The sequence below is a fragment of the Lates calcarifer genome, linkage group LG4 (assembly GCF_001640805.2).
Source record: "Lates calcarifer isolate ASB-BC8 linkage group LG4, TLL_Latcal_v3, whole genome shotgun sequence".
NCBI classification, from domain to species: Eukaryota; Metazoa; Chordata; class Actinopteri; family Centropomidae; genus Lates; species Lates calcarifer.
The window spans coordinates 13254802-13282606 of NC_066836.1; the positions used below are offsets into that span (position 1 = coordinate 13254802).

At 39.9% G+C, this 27805-nt stretch overlaps 4 protein-coding genes across 11 annotated transcripts; 3 read left to right on the forward strand and 1 right to left on the reverse strand.

Moving 5' to 3' along the window:
- The first annotated feature begins 2888 nt into the window (after positions 1-2888).
- kif2c (kinesin family member 2C) lies at positions 2889-10196 on the forward strand. Of its 3 annotated transcripts, none has more exons than XM_018676696.2 (23): positions 2889-3026; positions 3221-3299; positions 3400-3494; positions 3684-3785; positions 4161-4209; positions 4292-4336; positions 5065-5211; positions 5512-5634; positions 5748-5845; positions 5983-6078; positions 6175-6229; positions 6568-6730; positions 6910-7000; positions 7262-7325; positions 7596-7687; positions 7803-7945; positions 8112-8325; positions 8532-8642; positions 8790-8857; positions 8975-9053; positions 9154-9234; positions 9331-9424; positions 9788-10196. In XM_018676696.2, the coding sequence occupies exons 2-23, from the start codon at positions 3239-3241 to the stop codon at positions 9847-9849; spliced, it is 2133 nt and encodes a 710-aa protein (XP_018532212.1). In that variant the 5' UTR covers positions 2889-3026; positions 3221-3238; the 3' UTR covers positions 9850-10196. The 3 variants fall into 3 exon arrangements, with proteins under 3 accessions (XP_018532212.1, XP_018532213.1, XP_018532215.1); XM_018676697.2 differs by having other exon boundaries at positions 2952-3026; positions 4292-4327; XM_018676699.2 differs by lacking the exon at positions 4292-4336 and having other exon boundaries at positions 2952-3026.
- A 505-nt stretch (positions 10197-10701) lies between these two features.
- On the forward strand, positions 10702-15738 carry selenot1a (selenoprotein T, 1a). Its single transcript, XM_018676706.2, has 6 exons — positions 10702-10901; positions 11792-11902; positions 13551-13677; positions 14542-14629; positions 14944-15110; positions 15204-15738. Exons 1-5 carry the CDS (start codon positions 10762-10764, stop codon positions 15066-15068), a joined length of 591 nt encoding a protein of 196 aa, XP_018532222.1. The 5' UTR covers positions 10702-10761; the 3' UTR covers positions 15069-15110; positions 15204-15738.
- On the reverse strand, positions 15381-20799 carry LOC108883495 (glutamate-rich protein 6). 4 transcript variants are annotated; one of them, XM_018676703.2, is made up of 13 exons: positions 20336-20799; positions 20178-20233; positions 19929-20035; positions 19709-19761; positions 19432-19560; positions 19241-19333; positions 18936-19147; positions 18791-18852; positions 18438-18616; positions 18118-18200; positions 17833-17988; positions 17428-17653; positions 15381-16919 (listed from the first exon to the last, which is right to left on the reverse strand). In XM_018676703.2, exons 3-13 carry the CDS (start codon positions 19945-19947, stop codon positions 16653-16655), a joined length of 1479 nt encoding a protein of 492 aa, XP_018532219.1. In that variant the 5' UTR covers positions 19948-20035; positions 20178-20233; positions 20336-20799; the 3' UTR covers positions 15381-16652. The 4 variants fall into 4 exon arrangements, with proteins under 4 accessions (XP_018532219.1, XP_018532220.1, XP_018532216.1 ...); XM_018676704.2 differs by having other exon boundaries at positions 17434-17653; positions 20178-20799; XM_018676700.2 differs by having other exon boundaries at positions 20178-20799.
- A 131-nt stretch (positions 20800-20930) lies between these two features.
- On the forward strand, positions 20931-26315 carry LOC108883498 (uncharacterized). 3 transcript variants are annotated; one of them, XR_007813036.1, is made up of 7 exons: positions 20931-21331; positions 21427-21567; positions 21674-21792; positions 22197-24342; positions 24484-24630; positions 24723-24841; positions 25116-26315. XR_007813036.1 is itself a non-coding variant. In XM_018676708.2 (4 exons), the coding sequence occupies exons 1-4, from the start codon at positions 24057-24059 to the stop codon at positions 26178-26180; spliced, it is 1617 nt and encodes a 538-aa protein (XP_018532224.1). In that variant the 5' UTR covers positions 23975-24056; the 3' UTR covers positions 26181-26315. The 3 variants fall into 3 exon arrangements, 2 of the variants coding, with proteins under 2 accessions (XP_018532224.1, XP_018532225.1); XM_018676708.2 differs by lacking the exons at positions 20931-21331; positions 21427-21567; positions 21674-21792 and having other exon boundaries at positions 23975-24342; XM_018676709.2 differs by lacking the exons at positions 20931-21331; positions 21427-21567; positions 21674-21792; positions 25116-26315 and adding an exon at positions 25023-25111 and having other exon boundaries at positions 23978-24342.
- The last annotated feature ends 1490 nt before the right edge of the window (positions 26316-27805 follow it).

Sequence of the window (27805 nt, forward strand, 5' to 3'; positions counted from 1 at the left end):
TGACTGGGGAGACTACTGTTTAAAAGGGAGCACTTGGACTCAAAACAGCAAACTTCTAATCTGCTCAAGTGTTTTTCAGTGAAATATTAAACTCCTTATCTGCACGAGTAAACAAATGACTAACAGAGCTGTCTGCATGTTGGAGAGAAAACCCATCCTGAATGTTCAGCGACATGAGTGATGCTCTCTGTGGCTAACACAGAACCAGTGATTCCCACTGCCTGAGTAATGGCTGAAAACTCTAAAGACATAATCAATGAATGAACACAGGAAATGAAACAAAAGCATAAAGCAGCAGTTACTGCACAGCATAAATATGCAGCACAGTTGTATAATTATATATATATATATATATATATTAACATGATGACAGCAGAAGAGATTGACTGATGAATTGATTGAATATTCATTAGCAAGATTAATTAAAAATATGACTGACCCTTCATGCAACAGGCTGCAACAAGATAAAGACCACCAGAACACTCTGATTTAAGACAGACATACACATGGAAACACTTAAATGATTTTCTTGAAACCAATAAAGCTATCATGATTGATTACAAAAAATTCAAATACCATAGAGGTTCAAAGTGTCTTAACAACATTTAAGAATGCACACTCATCCACAGCTGCTTCATCACTCACTTTGTAGTTTATAATTTAAAACAGGGAGTTCAATTTCATTTCAAAGAGAGATATGAAAGATGAAAAAACATATATATTAAAGAAACTGGTAAGTATATGGGTTTACATCTAAGAAAACCTGTGACTTTCAAGCATTGTTTGTAATGTGATGATCACCCACTCATAAGGACATTTAACAACTGAGGTAAATGATGAAGGTAGACTGAGAGAGTTTAACCGATTTGGACAATGTGATGACAGCTGATGACATCACAGAGCCGGCACATGTGCACAAAAATATGCAGTCAGCAACATGTCAACACATAGATGAGAAACTTTTTTAAAATGCAGCAAACAAAAGTTTCAAAACTTGTTTAGCCTATTCCATCCTCTCAAGGCCTCTGAGAAATTACAGAGGCTGTGAGAATGGATGGACTGACTGACTGGGGAGGAGGGGGGAGAGGGGTTGCTTGAAGTGGAGAGCATTGACAGGGAGAGGAGGGTTTAAGGGAGAGACGAGAGTGTAGGAGTTTGGGGGATGAGAGGAAAAGAAGGAGGAGGGGAATACCACCCACTAAGCCAGTTGTGGAGAAGTTCTGGGGGTGGGGCTGCTCACAGGAAACAGTTGTGGCTCCATCCCAGGCCTCACACCGAGCAGCCCTGGGCCACCCAGTCATCAACAGACAGACCTACCAAATGGCCTGGCTGGGCCAACCGACGGGGATTTGTTTATTTTTCATCCTTTGGCGGTGGGGGGAAAATTGTTCAGCACAAGCTGTTTATTAGACCTTTGATTTGTCATGTGTCAGCGTTCACTTGTGGGGGGAATGTGTATACATAAGTCCAGCTTGTGTGTAGTTAGGAGGTTTGGAGACTGGGAGAGTGTGGGTATGGAGGAGTGGGGAATGCTGGGGGGCAAAAAAACAAAAAAAGAAAAGAGGGAAAAATGGGAAGCCTCCCACGCTGAAGGCAAGGCTGAACTGCATTATGGGTCATTCTCCAGCTGTCCCTGATTGTTGATGTCATGGGGGACTGAACTGTTGTGCCTGGCTTGCAGTGGGTGTGGGGGAGAGAGGGAGCATGTGGACAAACACAGGATTCCTGCGGTCACATGGATGAAATGCAGTAGGCTAAACAGATCAGCGTTTAGCAGAATTTGGGCACAGGTACAGACTGAACAGAAAACAGCGCTCTCATTGTTTGAGGTGTACACACATATCTGAAAATGTAATATTTGTAGGGGTGAGTGATGTGAATAAAATCTTCAATCACACCACATGTAATCTTATATTGTGATATTAAGATATGTTATGTTTTACACCAGATTTTCCTGACATTCTCCTGTGAATATAATGTTGTAAAAAGTACCTTGGTATAGACAACACAACTGACAAATTTTTGTTATCTCACAGTATACATTGCACAAGCATAAATTTGAGTCAACATTGATTTTTATAGTAATTCTTAAACTACACATTATGTACATGTTTTCCTTCTTTTGCAAATGTCAAGTGCAAAATACTTTTTTAAAAGTATTGACTGACAAGTTTCTCAGGCTCGCTCATAAACTCTAACTTTAGCGTAAGTTATTTAATTTAACACATCTAAAACATCATCAGTTAGTGGTTGAGAGTGGAAATAGGGAAACAATCAAATGGAGATGGTAAATATTTAATCAGACAGAATCCTTTGAGCTGTTGTCGTGCCTGCTATACCTCCATGGTCTGGATGCACAACTTGAGGATGATCCATAGCATTATTTTGTAATGTTGTTGTTACATATTTAACTGATGTGAAAACCTGTCTTTCTGATCACATTTCAGAACCTCAGTCAGATTACAATTTAAGACAGGATCATTTAATTAAACAAGTATTATTTTCATTGATTTGAACAAAACAAACAAACAACAACTTAAAGCTTTTCATGTATACATATTGTTACACACAGTCTTTGGTGTTACATTACTGTTATTCCTGCATCTTAATCGTGAGGAAATTAGAGTAGGTTGTAGGTAATCAAGTAGTAAGTAAAAAGTGCATCATACATCATGTGGTCATCATATGTTTTGGCATAACATCTTTCTGCAAAGTAAGTAGTAGCATCAAAGTATGTTTCTCTCTTTGTGGCACAAAAGTTAAATGTATGGTAGCATCTTCCAAATGGTTTCTATACTATACCTCGGAGGCCACTTATAATTTCCAACTAACGATTTTCATTGTACAGGTAGTTCCTGACTGATCCAGGCGGTGGCGGTTTAATACCAATTTGGATTTTCACTTTAAAAAAAAAAAGCCACAGAAGAAGAAGAGCGCACACGATGACATGACGACAACCAATCAGATTCTTAAACACCCGGAAATAATACCAGTTTAAATCTTGGGCGGTGTTTGCGTTGACCTGGGTAAGAAAGTTGAATTTTGTCGTTATTTAGTCAGGGACAAACAAAACAATAAAGAGATTAGTGCTCTTTTATTTTAGTTTTGATTTATTGATGAAGTGAATATATAGCTCGCGACTACAGCATATTAGCTGGAGCGCGAGTTAGCCTGTTAACAAAACGCTAACGTTGCCTGAATTTTGATTTCTCCGTTACAGCAGCGAGAAGAAGCTAAAATGGAGACCAGCTTGTCCAGATTCCTTGTTGGACTATCTGTACAAATCAGCCGCAGTGATGGTGAGCTGATATTTTCTGTCGTAACATATTGACGCTATCTGCTAACTTTGTCTGTCGTTAACAGAGTGTGAATTGCCGTTTGTTTGTACGTGTAAACTAGGTCGGGTGCATCTGGCAACGGTGAAATCCGTTGACACAGTCAAGTCCACAGTCATGGTAGAGTGGCAAGAGAGGAAAATCTGCCGCGGGAAGGAGGTCAGTGAGTCTTTTTTTTTTTTTTAAACATTAGTGGGAATGTGAGCTAGCCATCTCTTAAAACATCCATCATGAAAGCGTTATGAAATATCCCGAATAATCAGTATACTTCGTGTTTTAAGCAAGTTGACGTCTAATCTGTGTAACTGCGTTTCCTCTGTTGACTGAGTGGGTGTGCTTATGTTTAAGGTTGAAGTGAGCGAGTTGTGTACACTCAACCCAGAGCTTCTGGACCATGTAAACGCTGTCACCAGCAAAGCTGCTGACCCACCAGCTCCTGCTCCAGACAAGGTGTTGTTTTTTCGACATTACAAGGAAAGCTTGTTGTCAGTGTCGACAGGTTGAACTATATATATATATATATATATATATATATATATATATATATATATATATATATATGTTGTCACTATCCTCTTATTTCATAATTATAATCAGATATTCTTGTTGGAGCTGCTCCCTTGTTTTGTGTCTCCTCCCATATCAAATGAACCTTTTCTCAATAAATGACAAGATAACGACAGTTACAGTTGAGTGTTATAGCATTTATCCTGAATAGAAAAAGTTAAAACTGTACATTGGTTTGCCTTGAATGATGGACACATGCAGAGAGAGGCTGTAATAACTTGCTGCACTGAGCAACTTCTCTCTCTGTCTCTTCCACAGAAGTATGAGGGTCGACTGCGCTCATCTAGGATTCCTGCCCCTTCTTCCTGTATGTAAACAAATTACTGTTTTGTCTGTTAGACTACCATATTCAGTATTCTGTCACTTAACAGCTTGTTTCCTTCCAAAAGCCTCTGCTCCAGCTGTCACCAAGGCTGAAGAGTCAGGTCGGCAAGGCATGCATGCTCCTCTCTAAAAGCAAATGAGTTGTATTTTCTACTCATTCCTTTGTAAAGGGATTGGTGTGTATGTGCAAAAACCCACGATCCTGGGAGACCTGAACTCTGCTCAGAACACTGGTTATAAATTCCTTTTTTATATTAATGATTAGTGTCACGAGGATGCAAATCAACTTGTTCTGGGCACATAGCACTCTCTGTTTTGTTCTAAATTCTGGGTGGGAAGAAAAATCATACACTGGGCAAAGATAGTTTAAAAAAAAAAAAAAAGCAATGCTCTGTATCATCACTGATAACAGGAATACAGAATTTGTACCAGCATGTTTATCCATTTAGGACAGAGTGGGCTGTGATGATACGGTATATTGCTTTTTATTTTACAAAATTAACCAACAGTAACACTATTAAACCCCAGGTCATAGTATTTTCATGTGCAAATTTGCTTGAATTAGAGGCTGTTTTTACTTAATCACCTGCACTAATTTAGCTTCCACTTTCCTGTTGCTGTTTTTGTCACTCCAAGCTTCTCTGCCACTCTGGGTTTCTGAAGTAACTGGTTGCTGTGGTCACTTGTGATTTGGCAGCCTACAGCTATGTGTAATTTATCTTTCCATTGTGCAGGGGTTTGGGGTTGACATCCAATGCTAGCAATACTTAATGATACTTGCTTTCAGTTAGTGACACTCGTGTTGCAGCTGTTTGACTTGGATTTGTCTTACTTTCAGTTGCCAGTCGGTCTCAGGCCAGACAGACCTGTATGTTCCAGGCCCCAGTCCCTGTTCCAGCGCCAGTCCCAACCTCTGAGTCTCCACAGGGAAGCCTAGTGACAGTCCACCCTGATCCTCCCCCATCATCAGTCCTTACAAATTCGGGTTGGTAGTAATCTTCTGAAAACATAACTGGAAAAAGAATTTTGTAAATTAGATGAAAACACTAGACAAAATATTGCAGGCCACATATTTGTTATATTTGACATTTGGGTATTGTTGTTGTCAACGACAATTAAATGTGAATCCTGCCCATACTTTATATTTTGCACATCTGCATGGTTGGCAGTCTCATTACACACTGGTAGTGGCATGTGTAACTTAATATTTTAGTGCTTTCTTTGTAGCAATTTTGAAATATTTGTCATCTTTGTAAACTCAAGTGCATTTTTCTGCCTCATTCAGTGATTCCTAATCAGCCACGTAAAAAGAATGAGAGCAAGCCAGCACAGTCACTGCCTTTTGTCCGTGAGACCATAAAGGAAAATGGCGAACCTGAGAAAATGCCTCCTCCACCTGCAGTCAAAGGTTGGTAACAAATTTAACACTAGCATGATATCATATACATCATCTGGATTACATATAACTACTGAGATCATTCATCCAAAATATGGAAAAGCTCATATTTTCTATCACTGCAGGCAGGAGAAAATCCGTGGCTCCCCAGGAGTTAAACAAAGGCAGCAAAAGGCTGTCTTGTGTTATCAAGCCACCTGAAATACAGACCAAGAGAGGAAAGGTGAGATTTGTTCTTCATTCTGCTGATTATATCCTTTTTAATTTCAAAAGTCACTTGCTTGGAACTTTTAGATACAAGAGAAGTTCCTTCTTTAAAAAGATAATAATTACATTCCTTTACCTCCCTCTTCATTTAAGTTTGGAGAGGTAACACGACCAAACCAAAAGTTCTATGAGATGATCCAAGACTTCAGAGAGACCTTGGAAATAACCCCGATATCAGCTACTGACCTGGTAAGTTCGGATTCAGGAACTATGTCCCGTGTATGAAGGTGTATGCCGGTGTGCTATTTAAAGCTCATACTTAAAGCACATTTTGTGTTCTTACAGATTGAACCTCACAGGATTTGTGTGTGTGTTCGCAAGCGGCCCCTTAACAAGCAAGGTACATTGGGAGAGATGTATAACAGTGTGTCTACACAGAAGGTTTCTCAGCTCTGTTTTTCGTTCATCCTTCTTGCAAGCACCCCATGGAACAAAGAGGCTTCTGTTTTAATCAATCCAGCTTTTTATATAGGCCTTCAAAAATACAGGTGACCTACAACTCCATATTGCGACTGGCTAACATGCTTCACCTTCTGTGTAGACATGGTGTAACCCCTGTATGCAGTATCATCTAGAGACAAAGGATGAATTAATGGCACAGTCTTGCTCAAAAACATGTTTTTTGTTTATTTTATTTTTTTGTTTTTATGATGACTTTGACATTCCTCTGTATTCCAGAGATTAATAAGAAGGAGATTGATGTGATCTCTGTACCTGGGAGAGGTGCACTGTTGGTCCATGAGCCAAAACAGAAGGTGGACCTCACCAAGTACCTAGACAACCAAACCTTTCACTTTGACTACTCCTTTGATGAGACTGCCACCAACGACCTGGTCTATAAGTAATGACCTCATTTGTCTCTTTAAATTTTGAATTTGAAACTGTAAATAACTATTTGTAAGTCCACATGGCAATATTCAATACATTTGTATGAAGTGTTGGTCAGCAGAATTTATTTCAGCACAATATTTTTTAGCTTCAAGACAACAGTTTCTGACAGATTTTGACTTTTTTCTTCAGGTTCACAGCCAAACCTTTGGTGCAGTCCATTTTTGAAGGTTGCATGGCAACATGTTTTGCCTACGGCCAGACAGGAAGTGGAAAGACTCATGTAAGTTTCTGCTGTGTGGAGCTGAGTTGTTTGGAATCTGTGATTAAAACACCTTTGTTTAGATGGAAATGAATAAATATTTTTAATTCATGGATTTTATAAAAACATTGCTGGCTTTTAAAGTGTTGCCAGTGATTTGCATTTAAGAAGAAAATAATGTGTAGTTTTTCTTTGAAAGTTTCCCCGAAATTGAAATCTTTGTATATCTCATTATGCACATTGTTTTTATTTATTTTTCCTGATGTTGTATCTTCTCTTCAGACGATGGGAGGTGATTTCACAGGGAGGCAGCAGAACAGTGCCAAAGGAATCTATGCCTTGGCAGGTAGGATCCCCAGATTTCCACAGAGCTGGTAATAATCTTGTTTTGTTAGGGACTCTGATCATGATTATTTTCCCCACCAATCCGAGGTAAAAAAGAAAGCAACTGAAAGCAATTTTCCAACCTGTTGGATGTTCCACATTGTTTGTATTTGTCTCCCTAATTCAGAATATAAGTCCCATTACATCGCCAACGTAATGTTCAGAATTTTCTTAAAGTGCTCCTTACATGAGAACTAAAATTTGAGTAATTGTTCTACTCTCTCCCTTTTAGCCCAGGATGTTTTCGCCTGTCTCAACCACAGGAGGTATTCTAACCTGGATCTCTCTGCCTATGTCAGCTTCTTTGAGATTTACAATGGCAAGGTAAGAAAAGCCTCCTCTCTTACCTCCGTGAGCAAATTTATTTATTGAGAATATTTAATGGAAAAATATACTCGGTCAGATTCAGTCATTAAGTGAAATATACTTGTTGACTTAGGTGTATGACCTTCTGAACAAGAAGGCCAAGCTCCGTGTTCTGGAGGATGACAGACAGCAGGTTCAGGTGGTGGGCCTTGAGGAGGTCTACGTCACCACAGCAGAGGATGTCATCAGGGTGATACAGACGGGCAGTGCATGCAGGTATGTGTGTGATGAAGAGCACTAAATACATAGTGTTCATTAGTTGTTTTAACATAGCAACCCAAAACTAATATCCTAAAATACTGACATCTTCCCATTTAGCTCCAAAAATATATAAGATTAATGTGGCTGCTTTCCCTTTGCTTCTCTTCTACTGTCTCTCCAGGACGTCAGGCCAGACCTCAGCCAACGCCAACTCCTCCCGCTCTCACGCGGTCCTCCAGATTGTGCTACGACGCAATGACCGTGCTACCTCGCTGCACGGCAAATTTTCACTGGTTGATTTGGCTGGCAACGAGCGGGGCACGGATGTCAGCAGCAACGACCGCAGCACTTTGGTTGAGACTGCAGAAATCAACCGCAGCCTGCTGGCTCTTAAGGTAGACTATGGCTAATGTGGAGGGAAGCACGGACCAGATAGATAAGTGGTCATGGCTGCAAAGTGAGAAAAGACTGTTTTCTCTCTTGCGCACTAGCTAGGAGGCAGATAAAGTAACCCTCTAATTCTCAAAACTCCAACCGTCTAAATATTGAATATGCATAGCACCTGTGAGGATGCTCATGTGTCCACTTATGTGTCCTGCAGGAGTGCATTCGTTCACTGGGAAAAAACAGTGATCACATTCCTTTCCGGATGAGCACTTTGACCAAGGTCCTCAGGGATTCCTTCATTGGAGAAAAGTCCAGGACCTGCATGGTACATTAAAACATCAGACTTTATTGTGGTCTGACTGTGATCTTTATAGTGGATCATGTAGATACACACCAAACCAAGCACAAACACTGATGTGTGTTTAAGCACAGAGTGTATGAAGACATATTTTCCCATTCTCTTACTCCATAGATTGCCATGGTGTCTCCAGGCATGGCTTCATGTGAATATACAATGAACACACTACGTTATGCTGACAGGTACATATTTTGCTAATGGTGTTTAACTTGATTCCAATGGAAATGCTGACTTTTTATGATGAGAACAATATCATGTCTGTTAATGTAAAGCTTGAAACATTGTCCCCTCTTCTGCAGAGTGAAGGAACTGAATGCCAATTCCAAAGCAGGAGGAGCAGTTAAAGCACAAGAGCCTATAAGCACCTCTTCAGATGAGGTCAGTTTTCAAAAGATGAATCCAAAATCGTAATTAATATGTATCATATTTTATGTACAATTTGCTAGAAAAAATTGCTGGTCGTCTCTGTGTGTTGTAGGAATCTGTTGTGGATACCGATGTCTATGATGCCATATCCCAGGTGGCAGATCTGGAGGAGAAAGTTTATGTAGAGCTCCAGGTAGTGAATCTGCTCTTCTTTACTGTGTACAAGTCATAATGCCATCTACAAAATTGCTTTGTAAGTCCTCATATTTTTATCACTTCTACTTCTCAGAGGGCAAATGAACTCGTCAAAGCAATGGAACAAACGTCGTACAACATCGAAGCAGGACTGCCAGACCTGGTGGATCATTCACGGAATTTATTGGGTTTGTGAAAATCACAGCTTGATTTTTGATTTGATTTTGGATTTGATTTTTTTAAGTGGTACACTAAACAAAATCTGTGTTGTTGTTACACATTTTCACATCTGTTTTCACCACCATCCTTATGGCAACTCCAGGTTTTTGTTTAACTCATCCACACCAGATAATGGAGCATGACATTTTCATATAATATATTTAGCAAACCAGAACTGCATGCTGGCTCAGGGGAGATGCAAGAAAAACCTTGTGCTGATCAGAGTAAATGTCAGCAAGTGCTAGAACAAAACTACACTACATAAAGGACCAAAATCGGGGTGGATGCATGTGCTTTACATTTATTTACGCAGTCTTATTTGTCATTTACAGACACAGTCCTGGCTTTGCAGTCTGCTGTGGATCAGGAGAGAATGGCGAGGCTGAACCATTGAAATGAGCCCAAAAATCCACACAGACGAACAGTGTGTTTATTGAAAATGTTGTCTGTTTTTAAGCAGTTATTTTTGATTTTTTTTTTTTGTATTGTATGAATAAATGTGTTAAATAAAATGTATTCAAACACTAATTAATTAAATATGTTATAAGTGTTGTAAGAAACTACTGGCGAATATTGTTGGATGCAGTGCTTTTTGCTGTGAATGTTTTACATGTTTTACCATGGCTGCTTCCACTAGATTGTTCAAACTTCTCCAAGTGCCCAAAACCAAGAGCAAAGTTTGACACTAATGTTATAGCAGCAGCAACAGCAATTCTATTAAAAATAATAGAATTAGAAAAAGTGTTAAGTCATTTTTTCTATTATAAAAATGAATCAAGGCTCCTAAAGATCTGATAATAAAAATGAAAATAATAGATCTGATATTTAACAAGACAGACAAGAGAACATGCAACACACAATCCCCTGTGCCACATCTAGTTAAGGATAATAGGTGTTTTTGAACCTGGTTGATAGGGACAAAAATCTTTGGAGGCGGTTCAGTATTGAGTGAGGACTATGAGGGACAAAAAATGACATAAGTAAAATAAATGCAAAATAAAGACATCTGGTAATGTCAAAGCTATTTTTAAATGTATTTATTTCTACATTTATTTATACTTATGTAATGTTTTGTCCTTCATAGTCATACACGTTGTTCACAGATGTTAGAAGAGGTGTTTCAATGGATCATTGAAATGTTCGTAATGCAGGTCAGTTAAACAGCCAGAACAGTAGGTGGTGCTGTACGCGGCTGCCGGTTGTGTTTATTAGAGGCAGAGGAAAAAGGAGGGACCAACCAGAAGCGGCATGAACAGATTAACCTGCCGCTCCATCTAACCGAGTGAGGAAACAAACCCCGGAACGGATGGCGATGAAGTGGTTGCGTTTTTCGCTCCTCATTTTGGGGGTTTTCTCGCTGTGCTGCGCCACGTCTGGTGACAGCAGCGGCGTGAAGAAGATGAAGATGCAGTTTGCAACGGGACCCCTCCTCAAGTTTCAAATTTGGTGAGGCAAATGCGCGAAAATCTGGCGAGTCATTGCAAGCTAGCTAAACTCCTCGGCTAGCAACACCGTAGGCCTAGAATCGACAGAGGCTAGCTAACAGGGGGTTATCTTACGTGAACATGCTAGCTACGGGAGAGGGGGCCTTTCTTAGTTATTTATTAGCTAAATTTCTGTACTACTGTAGGAAAACACGAGGAGAATACATTTTATGGAAATTCGTCATTTTAGCTTGGAACATATCGTCGGAAACATCTCCCCGCTTCCGCTGTAAAACTTGCGAGAAATAGCTAGAAACCGTTGTGCACAGGTTAAATAAATGTGGTCTAGGATTATTTCATACAACAGGCATTTTGGTCTTGGTTTTCTAGATAATACACTGAAAGTTGCTCTTTTAAAATCTATATTAAACGTAACTGCGTAACTATATGGAGAAAGCTGAACTCAAATCTATTACAGCAATTACAGACATAAAATATGATTAAGAATATTACTTATTCGTCGTTAAAGCCAGTGAGTTATACTAATGGTGTTTATGTTTATTGATGTAAGTTAGGACTTACGCGAACTAGACTAGACAAACAGATATTTGCATTGCAAATGTATGCTCTTCTCTAAAGCTAACACAAACAAGAGCATGTGGTGCTGGAGTTCAAAGTGTTGAATCTGAAGAAAGTTAATATGCTACTAAATGGACTTCCATTACAACTTCACATCAAGAGGAAAAATACAAACAAAAGGCCAACAGATAATGTTGGAATTCGGACGTCAAGGCTAAATTCACAATCTAGCCTGTAGATCACCGTGTTGCTGTTGCTTCCTTTGTTCCCATTTTTTTCTTGCAGCTGCACACTGTGTATGTCTTTGTAACAGCATGTTTTTTCTTTACACAGCATTTCCTGAGGGTACAAGCGGGTGTTTGAAGAGTACACGCAGGCCTTGTACCAGCGGTACCCAGACATCCGTATTGAAGGGGAGAACTATCTTCCTATGCCCATCTATCGGTAAGAAAGAGAGAGGGAGATTGTCTGCCTCGTTACAAGTGGATTATATCCAGCTTTGTTAAAGCAGGCTGAAAGCTGCCTGGGATTAGCTGTGATTTGACTGAGGAAGTGGAATTCTCATGCAGCCAGGCTTATGTGGCCATTAATGTGTCTTTGGTGGATTTATAGATGTAGACAAAACTACTCTAAAGTTGACAAAGTGCACAGTTCCATTTAGTGTGGGTTATAATTGATCATGGTATAATGTATGATTTCAGCTAGAGTAGATTCTGATCTCTTTAAATTTGACATTGTGATAGATTTTACCTTCAGGCAAAAGTTGCCAATATATTTCAGCTTTCATGAATGTAGTATTTATTGCAGGACTGTTGTATTAGACCACAGTAGTTTTGAGCAACCAATAAATTTAATTACTAATGCTTGGACTTTTAAGAAACTGTCACTGTATCATTGAATCAAGTGGATGAATACATCTAGAAGTGTGCCCTTAATGCATCTTTTTAATTACTTTTTTGGATGTATTTTGTTATTTGTGTTGTGTCTAATGCACTGTATTTTCAGTGAAATGAATATTCCACAATATCACACTTGTCCAGACATTTTAAATTACTCATCAGTTAATTGAGAAAGATTAATTGATATGGTAAAGCAGAATGAGTTGCAGCCCTAGGACTTATATTTGTGTTAATTACAAATTTTAGAATTGTTCTGTTTTGGGCGCTGTTACAGATACAGTCTAGTTTAAATGTAATCAAGTCAGTGGGCTTGAGAATCATCTGTTTGGCGTGTAAACAGGCTATGTTTGGATCAGAGGCTTAGTCCTGATGTGCGACTGGTCTGCACAGCAGTCCCAGGTGTTGTAGTTAAAGGTGTGGTGCCACTTAGACCCTCAGGTCCTCATCAGTTGAACTGTTAATAAACACACCAGAGAATACCTCCATTAAAGAAAGGAGACAGTATCACACCCTGAGCGTCCAGTTCTCCAGCTAGTGTTTTCTTGAATTCTTGCTTTGTTTGTCGCTATCTCAGGCTTATTCTTCCAGTGATTATGTACACTGGTTACAGTTCAACCAGTTACACATGTATAAGTTTAAAGGTTGTAAAACCTGAGTGAACAGGATCCAGGCTCTGTGTTGTAGGTTGAAAAACACAATAGTGTTAAAGCCGTGTCCTAGATAAATATACATTTCCCCTGCAAAATTGTAATCACTGTTTAAAATATGTAATTGTCTGTACAGGAGGAAACCAGTGTTGCACGTTGACCCCATGTCCTTGTGGTTAATCCACAGTGAAGCTTAATTTGCTTAATAAATCGAGGCCAAGCCTGTCTCTCTTTGCACAGTGTTCAGCTAATGTAGTTACAATTGTCTGCAAAGCGAAACCATATTTTGATCATTTTTTAGATGTTAAAATGACTTATTAGATATTCATCGTAATTTTATTAGGCCGATGTTAAATACCCTTTTCATTTTTTGAACCACAGATGAATATGCTTACTTCAGTAAGTGAATATGACTTATCTTAAGACAACCTATTTACAGACACACATCTAACTGGATAACCATGGATCTATAACAAGCCTTGTCTGCTTTATGTTGCCATGTCTAGAAATTGTATTAAAAGACACTTTCTTGTCTTATTTCCTCAGACACATTGCTTCCTTCCTGTCTATGTTCAAACTGCTGGTGATTGGGCTGATTATTATCGGCAGAGACCCATTCGCCCTCTTTGGTATGCAAGCCCCAGGCATCTGGGAGTGGGGCCAGGGAAATAAGGTAAGGTTTCCTGGAATCATTGAAGTTATTAAGGCTCTGAGCCCATGGAAGAGCACTGTAGTTTTCACATTGAACAGTGTGTTAGAGGGTGGAGTCAGTGTGATGCATATCATACAGGAACAAGGTTGGCTGCGTTTCTGATGCAGTTGTGTACACACACACTGCCAAGCACAACTCAACCCATGGGATTTCATTAGCAGTTCATTCAGGGTTGTCTTAAGTATTGTTTGGTTTGAATCCCCAGGGTTGCAGAAATGCCAAAGACTCAGAGGGAGAATGGCCAATGACTGTTAACATCAGATTTAAATAAAACAGTCATGCACTATTAGCATTTCTTGTATTTTAACAGAAAGCTTGGGCTGATATAATGTCATGGTCTTGTTAAGTGAACAGATAACTAACAGAAAAAATTGTAATTGTATATTAAGATTTAGTAAGCGTTTGTCTTGTTTTGTCAATAAATAGTTTAAGTCTCAATTTGACTAATAAGAGTTATTCTGAGGGTCTCAGGTCTTGTGTGCATATTTAAAGCTTCTTTAGCTATATTCTCAGAATTATTCTGATGATATTTGGTTAAATGTTCTTTATATCCTCACAGCGATCAATAAATAAAAAGACTTGATAAAAGAAATCCGGATTTAGTGACTGTTCCAGGCCCTGTAATTTGCTCCTCCATAATCTCACTACACCCTAATCTCATCAACCAATAAGGGGAGCTCTTTGCAAGTAGGTGTGCCTAGGTCACACATACACGACTCAGTCAGTTCCTTAATATCCTGCAGACTGCAAAGAGAAAGAGACAATGGAATACTTGAACTGCTGAATTTAACGTTCCAGCTCAAGTTTCTCTCATGCTTCTTTCAGATATATGCCTGCATGATGGTGTTCTTCTTCAGCAATATGATCGAAAACCAGTTAATGTCTACAGGAGCTTTTGAAATCACATTAAATGGTGAGTGTGATTCACAGCATGGGCTTATTGACTGAACCCAATACTTTGAGCATAAGATTGATTTCAGACCTCACAAACACTGGTAATGTGGTAAATGTAGTGGTCAACATTGTTTTTTTTGTTGTTGTTGTTTTTTTTTCTGTTGTATTACACTTTGAACAACATATAATGTGGTCTCATACTATTATTGCTCAGATGGTTGTAGTTTTAGTTTTTAATTTTTTGTAGCATTATGATATTAATATTGTTGTGTTGTGTGGTGGTGGAACAAAAATGCAGTGAATTACTTTGACGCAAGTGTTCTCTTTCCATAGATGTGCCAGTGTGGTCAAAACTGGAGTCAGGTCACCTGCCCTCCATGCAGCAGCTTGTGCAGATCCTGGACAACGAGATGAAGATGAACGTTCACATGAACACAAGACCTCACCACCACTCCTAACCCTACTTTTCAATTTCTGGCTGGAGCTAAAAGCCCCTCCATGTAAGTACAGTAGGGTTGAAAGCACTGTGAAACACACTGGTCAGTGGAAATATTGCTCTTGTAGTTGATCATTATTTCTGTCTGCTTGTCTAGGTTTGAGGTGGGTTTCTCACTGGGCAGTGAAGTGATGTTTATGAAGGTCTGCGCTGAAGGCAGGAAGACTGCTAGCACAGACTGGATGCCCCCATCACTCTTCACTATGCCCTTTCGAGACATCCCGCCCCTGACGCCAGAGTGGGATCCATGGCAACAGTGCCGGTCATTCTGTCATTTTCTTGTACTATTCTTACGACAGCAGACTTCATCCAGGTGACACCAGTGGTCCCATATGGAGAGATTTAACATTGATTCTTATAGTCTTTAACTTGTTGCATATAATTGATCTATGTGAATTTAAAAAAGAAAGTGTAATTTGTACCACTGAGCCATATGTAGAATTTTAAGTTTATTGTTCTAAAAGTAGCTTAGCCATGTAGAAATGCAACACTTAAAATCTATTATCACTATTGTGAAAATAACATTGGGGAAATTGTGTCTTGGTATGATTTCTGAATAATTTTTATATTTACATAACTTGGAGGAAGCTAAGAAGATTAATAAAACATATTGTAACTATTTAAATGTAAAATTGTGGTGTGGTGTGTGGGTTTACTGATTGATGTTGGGGAATAAGGTGTTATACGTGATACCCTAAGTGAGAGAAAATCATTTCACTTAAAGAAGAGACAGTGCATAATATGACAACTCTGATCAGTTGTCTCATCAAGGTTTAAATCAGTTTAGTAAAAGGAAAGCTGAGAAGAAGAATAGAAAATCTGCAGAATGGTTTGGAGATAAAAAGCAAACCTGCTTGTTCAAGTCAAGTCATGAGTGCACATCTTTTAGCCGTCTGTTCACCCTACTGTTATAAGGAAGACCTGAGGCTCTGCTGATTTGATTAGATGAGACAAAACAGGCTAGACATGAGTACAATGTAAGACCAGAACATACAGTGAGGTTACAGTATATCCAACTTGTTGAATCCTCTGTCAGCTCTGGTTGTAACTAAATGAAATTTAGCAGATCAAATCACATTATGTATTTGTTATTATGCACCAAAGAACCTTTGAGAGCATTCCCCGTGGGCTCAAAGGAAATGTTCATCACTCCTTCACCAGTATATGTGCAGACAGAGCAAACAGTGACCCAGACTAAGGAGAAAATTTTGATGGGAATATTTTCACCTTGCAATATCTGCAGTATGAAGAGATGAGGTTTTATATTTTCTTTGAACCCCCAGAACACAACATATTTTTATGTGAAATCAAGTCTACAGTACCCTCTGAAATATTCTTGGTGTATGGAGGTAAGACCATATTAACATGTTAACACAAGTACTAGTGTATTTATACACTGTTCAGATTTCCTTTAATCACTATGAACCTATGGAAATCAAGTAAAATGTAAAGCTTTTTGAACTTTCATTTGTAGAGTATGACTTATGTGCCATTATTGCTCTCTGACAGCTACTTTCATTGTGTCACAGTGTACTTTTGTGAGACTTCAAAGACAATCCTGAAGACACATAAGAATAAAGGCTCTTTCACTGTCACTCATCGTCACATCAGCACTGGCTCCCAGAAGCCTCTGGGCAACAACATGGAGGTGAGGGGCTTGCGTGACCTTGGGCAGCTGGGGATGGGAGGGCGTCACCAGGTACTGGTGAAGATGCTGAATGATCAGATGGATCTTGATCCTTGCTGCCAACACTAACAGCTCCTCCTTTATTACTGATGGTCCAGAAGCAGGTCCATCTGTTTTAGATTCACCCTTTTTTTAAAAAAAAGAAAGAAAAAATTTTTTCAAATGCTGTCCTTTTAAAAAGCACCCAAATGAGACAACGTGAATGTCATATTAAGCACAAGATATGATTTGATGGTCAGATGATTGACTGCAACACTAAAAATGGAACCTTGGAATTTGATGTTATAGTCAAAATAAGCAAGATACGAATATGTCCCCAAAAAAAAAAAAATTAGCTGGCATTGAAATACAGTAAAACTTAAGCCACCTAAGGAGAACATGTCAGGGGAACATAAGTTTAAGAGGTTTAAGGCACAAACATCTGCAGAAATATCACCAAAAAAAAAAAAGAAAGAAAAAAAGCTTTGTGCACAGCATGTATTGCAGAACTGGAGGTCCTGGGAACTGCACGGATATATGTGGAAATAATAAATAATGGGGCCCAGGTGTTTGTGGAGCACCACCACAAACACCTGGGGTTTATTATTTGTGTTTGCAGAAATATATTGGTTAAAAACAGAAAACAATGCTTCACCTTTACCTGAGCACAGCAGGTACCCACACTGAACTTTGCCTGTTGGCCTCCTGCCAGGATTGAGACAAACACTTGCTCCTTCCCGAGGACTCGGACCCCGACAGCTTTGTTGAGGGACAGGAAGACAGGGTGCAGGGGAGTGAGGCTCGGACTGCTCCAGCTCCACCGACGCACTCGGGCACCAGCCTCATCCAAACACTGACCGCCTGATGTGTTTAAGGACAGCCTGCAACATGAACACACACATGCATATATATACATTGCTGGTGGCATTGTCATTAGCTCATGACTATAGATAAAATAAATTGCATATATTACATTAAGATTAAATATATATATATATATACTTACTATCAATACAATTTGAAGTAACAAAATGATAAATATAAACCCTTTGCTTTGTACCATATGTTTCCATTGCTGTGATAACATGTTGCCCTGCCATCAGACTGGAACACGGCTCTGATCGGTTGAGTGGGGGCATCGCTGTCATCATACACTATGCAGACCCTTCCATTTTCATCAGTGACCACAATGAGAGCCAAGAGGCCTGAGGGATAACTGTTACCATGACGATAAGGATGGGAACACCCACTGCAGAGTGCATGTTGCATTGCATATACAATCTAACAAATGCAACGTTCTAGCTTAAATTTTCAAAATCTCCAAACATCATATCTGAGTGGATACAAGACCTGAGCAGAGCCATCTGGGAACGAGGTGAGAAATTTCATGCCATCAGAATAATATTTGTGTAGAATTCCTGCCCCGTCCTGCAAATGCATGTGGTAAGATTAAAAAAAGTTGAAACATATTTAAAGCTTTAGATGGGTTTACATAGTATAGATCCTATTATTAAAGGGGGCACACTGAGGGTCTAACAAAATCTGCTTAATTTTCTTTTTTAAACTCTCTTGCAAAACCCCCTTCTTTAGTTATGTGCAAAACTAATTTGATGGAGTAACCCTTTAATAGTCATACAGGTATATAATAATATAATTTGTGGGTACCTGATGATGACAAATGCCAAACTGAAGTGGCTTGTGGTCACAAAAAGAGACCAACGCCTGTGCCTCTTCCCCTTCAGTTTTAAAGCACTTCTCAGTTGCACCACAGGGATTCACTGTCCAGCATCCTTTTCCTGGAGCACACGAGAGCCGGAAGCTGAGGACCTTTGATGTTGGGATAACTAAACAATAGCACAGAACAAACTGTAAAGCTATATTAAGCCACAATCGTTTAGTTTCTTACCAATAATCAGAACAAATTGCACACAGTACGCCAGCTCTTTTTTGTATATCAAGACTGGATGAACAGATTTAAAGCTGCCAGTGTGTATGTTGCTCACTGAGCAGTTACTCACAGGTTTCTGGCCCAGGTAGCTGGATTGAGTAATCCTCATGGATTCTCAGTTCTGCTTGTGTTCTATAAAAAGGTCCAGATACATTGTTTCCGACATTAATGCTAAACACTGGGCCTATGCGACATTTTAAAATGCTAATTCATACCCAAGTCCACTTGGTAAATCCATAATAAACTTGGTGTTATCCTCTATCTCCCTGCCTTGGCAGAGCACCTCCTCCACCTCTGTGGCTGGCTTCTCTTCCACTGATGTCGGAATACTGGTTTTCAGGTCACATCTACCCTCAAACAAACATCTCTGCTTTATCAGCATCTCACACAGCTGCTGCCGCTGGGCACAACAGAAGAGTGGAGCTGTCTAAGATGGACACAAAAGAGGATGCAAGAGGGTCAGCGGTGCATCAGGTAAAGTAGTGGAAGTTGTTTTTTGTACATTTACTGTCCACCTCACCTCAGGCTCCTGTAGCCATGGTAGATCAAGTGAAGGGGTGGCCTTTTCCCCACAGTACTCACATTTTACTGTGTATTCTGTCAGAGGTGGGGGCTGGAAAAAAATGTTTTAAATTGGCCTTATCAGTAACATAAAGACACAATGCTCTAAATGGGAATTTACAACAGTAGGTAGAAATTTGATCTCAGTACCGCCAGAAGAATGGTTGTTAAGTTTATCCTGTGGTTGTCCGACTCCCGATTGTACCTCAGAACTCCTGCAGCTCTGATACAATGGGTGGGTGGATCACTAGCAGAGCGTGGATAGCCTTCATTTATCCTCTTAAGAAAACCCAGAGAAAATAAAAAAATCAAATAAAGCAAACATGTTATTTATAAGCCAGATGGTTCTTGATGAAAAACGTGGGTGAAAAGGTAAACAGATCTGTTTATATTCCACTTCTCTGTCTGTGCCTATGATTTGTCTTACATGGTCATTCAGGACACACAGCGGCTCACACCCTAATGTAGCAGCAGTGGCATCTAATGGCAAAACAAAAGTCACTGTGGCATCATTGAATTAAGCCCCAGAGAAAAAAGCATTGACCTGAATACAACAGGCACTTAATTATTGTGTTTTGCAGTAGATGATTTGATGATCCTACTTTACTTTGATAATTTCATTTTAATTATACTTGGAGCAGACTCACAGATAAAGCTGGTCATCATCTTTGTCCCTTTGACTGTAGTGATGTACTGATTTCAGTGTCTTTATCCAAGCATGAAATAATAGCACTCACTACTTCTGTAAAGTCTCCTGCTGAAGGAATAGGCATAGCAGATAGAACATGAAGCAATCATGAAAAAGTCAGTACATCTAACAAATGTATCTGCTTGAGAGTTTAACTTGACCATGCTTATAAAAAAGCAATAAAGTAAACACAAGTTAATGCACTCACCTCAGTTGTAGTCAAATATTCATCAATGCCTCACACTTGCTGGTGTTGTTAGTAACCTTGGAGATGAAATAGCAATCTACAGCCATGTGTAAACATAGTACCAGATCTAATTCTGGCTACTGGTTGACTGGTTTTTAAAAAAATCAAAATAAAGTCACCTCAAAGTGCAGTTAGCAGCCGTTTTGAAACTTCATCAGCAGATGGAGTTTGTCCAGTTGTCATGGAGCTGTAGATGTTCAAATTTTATTAGTTTTCTGAGCACTTGTTTTAACACCATTTCCCCAAAAGATGGCAGAGTGGTTGTGCCTGCCCTCCCTCCAGCTGATTATGCCTGTGCGACCTGAAGGCAGCACCACAGATGTAGCATGTGTAGTGGACATAATGCTCAGTGAACTGTGACTGGAAGAAAGTGAAATATATTTTCAGATGCAAAGCCACTCTTGTAGTTCTTGAGAACACCAGGGACTCTGGATTTATTCTCACAAAAGAGACAGATGCACGGTAATTTATTTAACATATAATGAACAGAGAGAAAGATAAACCTGATGGATGTCTGAATAAGGACACATGTCCAATGACAAAAGATGAAATACGTAATTATATTCATATCGGTTTCTTGACCTGAGCCCATGAAATGCTCTTTCTTAATCCTGTTTCCTCTTAATCTTATGGCCACATTGACATTTTACCCAGGTGTAACTAATATCAGATGATTAGCGAACAAGCGATTAGCCCCCCCGTTCCGCAGCTTCTGATTGGCTGTTGCGGCGCCTGCTGTAAGGAAACGTCACAACACAAATAACCGCGGCAAGGCAGCATCTCTTAGCTCTTAATGTTTCCAAGAGTCACGCGCAACAGAATGATGCGTAAAGGCAAAAGGAAAAGCGCTACTTTTTACTTGGTTGCAGGTTTTATTCTAGCATGTTATTTGGCGCCAACGATAGACTGTTATCGACTAAAGAAAACAGGAAGACGAGAAGGGCGAAACGAAGCCAAAGCAGCCAAAACGATAGGTGTCCAAGAGGGGAAAATTGTGTTCGGGAGGGTTTTTGAGAAGGGGTCAGGCCCTGAGTCACAAGTCGTAGACGGGACCAGCAAAGCGTCTTCAAACACTTCTGTGGAGGATGAAACGGCTTATCAAGCCGACTTTGCGGGTAAAATATCTGAGGTGTTTGTATTATATTGCAGGTGCTAAATGATTAGCCATAACTCCCAAACACGATACATTCATTTAACGATTTCTTGTCAGGTTGGTCAAAAGGACAAGCACATGATGCTAACTCTAAAGAAGCCTCGTGGAAGCGCATGGTACCTTCCCTGCAGTGTGGTCGGGACCAGATGAAGTTCCGAGCAATGGGACCTGGAGCTTCACAGTTCGCAGTTGAACAAGGTAACACGACTAGCTGCATCAATACATGTATAATCTCAACACCATAGGTATTTGCACCAGTGTTGTCACATTGAGATTTTTATTTTATTTTTTTTTTAACTCCCAGCAAATGCAGCTCCACTGCCTTTGTCCCAGGTCCCTTCCACCTGTGGCTACAACATGCAGAGGAACTCCCTTGCACTTCTTATGTTGGTTCCATATGATGGCTGCAATATGGTTCAAGAGGTAATGTTTCTTGAAATAAAATGAGTGCTTCAGAATGGTGGAAAGGTAAATTTGACACTGGCCACTCCTGATAAAATTTCATTAAAATAACAAATACACACACTCACTTTCTTAATATTGTGGTCTAATTGAGTAAAGTGCCAAAATCAGTAGCTATTATGATGATTCATTCAAGCAATATGCTAAACATTAGATTGGTCTAGTTTCTCAAATTATTGTAAACTATATAACCTGGGTTTTGGATCCTTTTTGATTGGACCAAACATGACACTTTGGCTGAAATTGTGATGAGCATTTTCTAATAGATTATATATAATGCTGTAGATAAATTGATAAAATTGTTAGTTTAAGCCTCATTGCAGTTAACTGAGTTGTGTAACACTGAGTTCTGTTTTTCTTCCAAGGGTGGAAGTTACATGCTGCAGATGCGTTGGCAGGGAATCCCAGTGTCACTGTGGTGCCCCAAACCTGCAGCACCTGATCCCATGCCTGCTGACCCACAGATGCCCAGCAAGAGCCCAGATGTTTCAAATCCCAAAATCCCCCCACCCTATTTCTTTCCACATTATATGCATTATCAGTACCCATCAGTGGTTGTACCAGAGCCTACGACGGCAACAACCACAACGACCACAAAGAAACCAGAGATGCCTAAATTTCCGCAATACCCCTCTTACTTCCCTCCTTTATATCCCTACTTTCCTGCCCCTCTTCCAGTCACAGCAGCAACGCCAACTACAACTACCACTGCAAAGCCAGCAGCCACAGCTCCTCCTCCAGCATTTCGTCCTTTCTACCCACCTTTCTTTCCTCCCTTTCCTTGGCCCCTCCCTGGGCATCCACCAGCGACTATAGCGGCCACAACTACTCAAACAACCACACCTAAACCAACTACTAAACCCCAGGTGCCACAGTTTCCACCATACATGCCCATGCCTTTTTATCCTCCATACCCTCCTTATCCTATTTTCCCTCCCTATCCACATCTTCCAACCACTAAGCCAAAGACGACAACAACCCCGCCGACAACCACTACAACAGAGAAAACGAACCCTGTGCTGACTCCAGCACCGTCACACCATCACCCACACTTTCATCCACATGTTCACCTCCCATATCCATTTATGCCATTTCCCCCTCCTTCAGGCTAGCCTGCTGAAACTGTAATAAATGGGTTTTGAATAACAGAAGTGGCTTTGTCTGTCTTGAGTATTGGAAATTCTAGTTGAAGGGTTAAAGTGAAAAGGTTGGTGCTCATATTAAAGGTCTTTACGCTTGACAAATGCAAGCACTTATCCTACTGCCATATGGTCCCTAGGTGTTTGAGCTTAACTGATGCATTAATTGAGCATTATTTGAGTAGGATTTAACACCTATTTAAAAGTAGCTAGGAAGCATTTTGAAACCACTGGGAATTAAATCCAGTGACCTATGAAAGATGAGGTGACAGCGTGTAATTTCCTTAAGGAGAATGAAGGATAGAAATAATGACAGTCTAAGGAATGACTTAGTGATTTAGCAAGCTTCTCAGGCATTCTGTGGTCACCTGCTTATTAATAAACATTTTTCATTAATAAACAAAGTAATCATTTCCAGAAGGTAAAGTGTGTCTATATTACCTATGAAAATATCCACGATCCCCTACATTTAATTTTAGTACTTTAAATCAGAGTGGAACTTTTTCATTTCAAAAGAATTTTCTATAAATTGTTCTTTTTCAAGAACATATCACAGCAGCTCCTTAGCATGACATTATTTTGATCTCACATTTTCTTATCCTTTTATTCTTCTCATTGCCATTTTTTCCTCTTTCCTACACTCGTACATATGTCCGGCAAATTGTTTTTGCCCTGCATTGTCTGGTGCACCTTAAAAAGCTGGAGCAGCAAAATCACATTTCATGGCAGCCTGTTACTAGATTACTCGATTTAATGTAGTAATGTTATTGGTTTATTTTTAATTCATTCTATTTGTGTCATGTTCATAAATATTAACATGACCTGACATCAAAAATGACCTATAAAAGAAGTGGCCAGTCTCCTATTTCTCATGCCATATAAAATGCAGAGCTGACTAGAGATCAAGGAGTCTTAACAAGCCCACCTGTTGTGACCTTAATTAACACAGGTGCAAGCTCAAGCTGAAGTTGAATTTGATTGGTTGATTACCTGATGCCAACTTGTTCCCAGTTTAAAAAGCTGTCATTCAGTTATTCTGTGTCATGATAAAGTGCTTTCCATCTGCTCCAGGTGTGCAGCTCCAGTATGGAAGGTGACGATGGAAGGAGCCGCAGATTATGTCAAACTGTAGCTGTAATATTGCTCCTGTGTTCCTTGCTCCAGAGTGTAACTTGTTTTAGCTTGGAAGGGCCACGCAAAACAGTTCAACAGGACAAGGTAGTCGGTGAGGCTGCAGTAATGGAAGCAAGGAAAGGAAGCATCCTCTTCAATGGGAAAGAGCATAATTCTGAGTCAGGATCTACTTCTGCTACTGCTGCCACAGGTGACAACAGATTGCAGCATGATGATTTGGATCAGTCAGGTGGCACTGGTAAGATTTTTGTTGTCTGGTTATTTGTTAATTTGATAAACTGCATTCAAATATCATGAGAAAAAGTGCTCAAATACTCAAAAAGCAAAGGATACAGCCAGTATTAACTTTCTGATATAATATAATAATTAACTTCTAAAGAGATGTCTGAACAGACATCACAGCTGAAGGAGGTTCTGCCCAATGAAGCAGTATGGAGGCACCTGAACCCTACTCTGCATTGTGGTCAAACCCAGATGAAGTTGAAAGCCATGGGACCTGGAGCTGCTGACTTGCAGCTAGACATGGGTATTGTAACACAACCAAACTTCCCTGAAGTTGTTAAGGCTGCAAGCATTTGAAACGTTAGCACAGAATAATGGCTCTGTTCTCCCTCCTAGGCACTGCACGTCCTCTTCCACTGATCCAGGTGCCTAAGACCTGTGGATACTCCATGCAGCAGAATACACTGGGTCTTGTTTTGGTCGTTCCCTATGATGGCTGCAACGTGGTACAAGAGGTATAGCTCTGCCCCTAATGGATTCACTAACATTAGACTTGCATGGTGGCAAAATGCTGCCGAACAAATGCTGAAGGTATTTAAGTAGAAGTCTTGGTATGACTCAACAATATTATATATGCAGCTTCAGTTTATTGTTACCTGTCTTGGACTGAGTAAAAATTACTTGTTTTTTTTCCAGGATGAACTTGGTAGAACAAGTTGAAGAAAACAACTTTTACAAACTACAGATTAATGTATTAACGGCTAAGGTGCTTGTATATTCCTGTTTCAGAATGGAAACTATGTGGTGCCGATGAGTTGGTTGGGGACTCGAGTTAAATTAACCTGCCCTGTGTTTCCTGGTCCAAAACCTGTTTCAACCACCCCTAAGCCTGCCCAGCATCCCTGGAAACATCCTTTCCCTCACGGGCCTTGGAGCCTTTATCGTCGTAAACGACATGCAAATCACCCCCCTTCCATGTATGATCCTAGCAGCCCATATTATTCCTATTTGTATTACTATTACATGAATATGATGACACCAGCACCAGCTACAACTACTGCCAAGCCTGACACAACTACTGCAACTACCAAGCCAACTACAGAGAAACCACCTCAAATTAAGCCTCCTGCATATCCTTACTATCCGTACTACCCATATTACCCATACTATCCTTATTACTACCCCTACTACCCTCTCCCAGTGACAACCACTGTGCAACCACCCACTACCACTGGACCTGGCACTATGACTACTACAACCAGCACGACTACCTCAACCTCGACAACAAAGACTCCTCAAAAACCACCCTATTACTTTCCATATTATCCTTCCTATCCCTTTTACCCTCCAGCGGGACAACAGTTCCCCGAAAACCCTGACAACTCTGAAATTTACTACTACCCAGTCATCCAGCATTTCTATGGAAAGCCTCCATACTACACTCCAAGTCAACCAACGCAAACATCTCCAACAACTAAGCCAGATGACACTGCTAAACCAAGTGACTCTAGTCCTACGACGAAGCCAACAACTGCCTCTGATCCCACATCTGCCTCTGCCACCACACAAACAACTCAAACAACAACACCCAGCAGTGGCAACTATCCAGGCCCAATGAGTCCATTTGTTCCTTACTACAGCCTCCCCTTCACTCCGTATGTTTTATACAAGGCTGGCAAACGCCCAGATTACCAGAAATACATGCCTCAAGATGGTTACAAATCTGGACCCCAGGCTCCAGCATTCCCACACGCAGGCTTCAACTACTGGCAGCCTGGGCCATGGTTTCCCCAATCATCAGGGCAAGACAGTCCTCAAATTGACTGGAAAAATCTACAACCTAAACAAGTCTGAACTCCAAATGGTAAGGCTAACTTGTAAAAGTTTGCATTGGTATGGATTTAAGAGTCAAGTGTCTCAACCATAACAGTCTTTCAGGAGCTGGTGTCCTGTAATACTGAGCATTCAATAAACAAGTTTTACGTAGAACTTTGTGTCATTCATGCTTCATTTGTTTCCCTCCTGTGCCATGGTGACACATTATGTATATAAAAAAAAATATGTAGAAAACATTAGGCATTAATCAAACACTACTCTAACTGAACTCTTCAAAGCTCTAGTGAGTTTTGATAGTTTCCAATACTGTCCCCCATAAATTGCAGTTGCAGTCATTGGCAAAGGGCTAAATATTCAACTCAGCTCATAATGCAGCCTCACTGCACCACAAATCCTAATTTCTATGCAAAGGTTGGTTCAACCTGTTAATATCCTAACAATTTAACCCATGAAAAAAAAAATTAAAACATGAGATCTTGAGCAACTGGTTACATGCATATCGTCTGCTGTAAGTCATGTGTGTGTGTGCACACATTCTACAACAAAAAGGCATACTACACAATGGCTTTGCAGTTACTTTCAGTAGTTTCCATGATCAGAAAATTATAAACCTGATCTCAGTTATAAGAGGTTGTGCAGTGCATACTGGTTGCCTCATTCTGTGCTTGCTTTTTTTTTTTGTTGAATTTTTAACATTTTGATTAAAATGAGAAATTATTCTCTAAATCTCGCTTCTAATGATTTTGTGTGAAACCAACTGCTCCTACACACCCTCATGCAGTACACACACCCCATTCTGTCTGTTCTTATATATTTCCACATGGTGGTATCTCCTCAGGTCACCCCGTGACAACACACACACACACATCACTGAACCTAATCCACACGTGACAACAGAGAGATGTGCAATGCTGGTCTCTGAAATCGTGGATGCTTGTGTATTTTTTCCTTCTCACTTACTACAGCTCTTGAGCGTTAGTCGGCTAGAATTACAGACCACTGAGTGCAGGAACAAGATCTATTCTGCAGAGGAGTGAGATATCCATCCTCGAGCGGTCATCATAGAGTCTCTGTCCAGCATGGAAGAAGCAGTTGTCCTTTTATGTGACACTGTGCATTTCTCTGTTTTGTTATAATTGCTGCTTTTGCACTTTTACTTCAAGCATCTTAAGGAGGCTGCATGTCTACAATATAGGTGAGTGCAATATATAGTATGTGTAGTATATGATTTTTATTCTAAAGGTGATGAGAATTTAGGATGGTAGATGATGCCATTTATGCATTTGTGGATCAGAAAATTTGGAGAAATTTATGTTGTTTTAAGACTTCTACTTACATAGAAAAAAGAAAAAACTAAGAAGTGCAGAGGCAGAAAGATAGAGATAAGAACAATGTCTGCATTACAAATGTTTTTACATAGAAATGTTCTAACATGGTTTGATGTTTAAACCCATGTTGCTACTCTATTATTCAGTTTATTTTATCTGTACTATCACAGGAAAATTAAAGACACTGTGATATCTGAAGAGTCTGATCCTGCCAACATTCAGGTGGTTGATTTCAGTCAGAGATCTGTCTCCTACCTCTGAATATCCTCAGTCTATCTTTGGCCTATATTCCCAGCCAGAGCTCTCTGCCCCTCC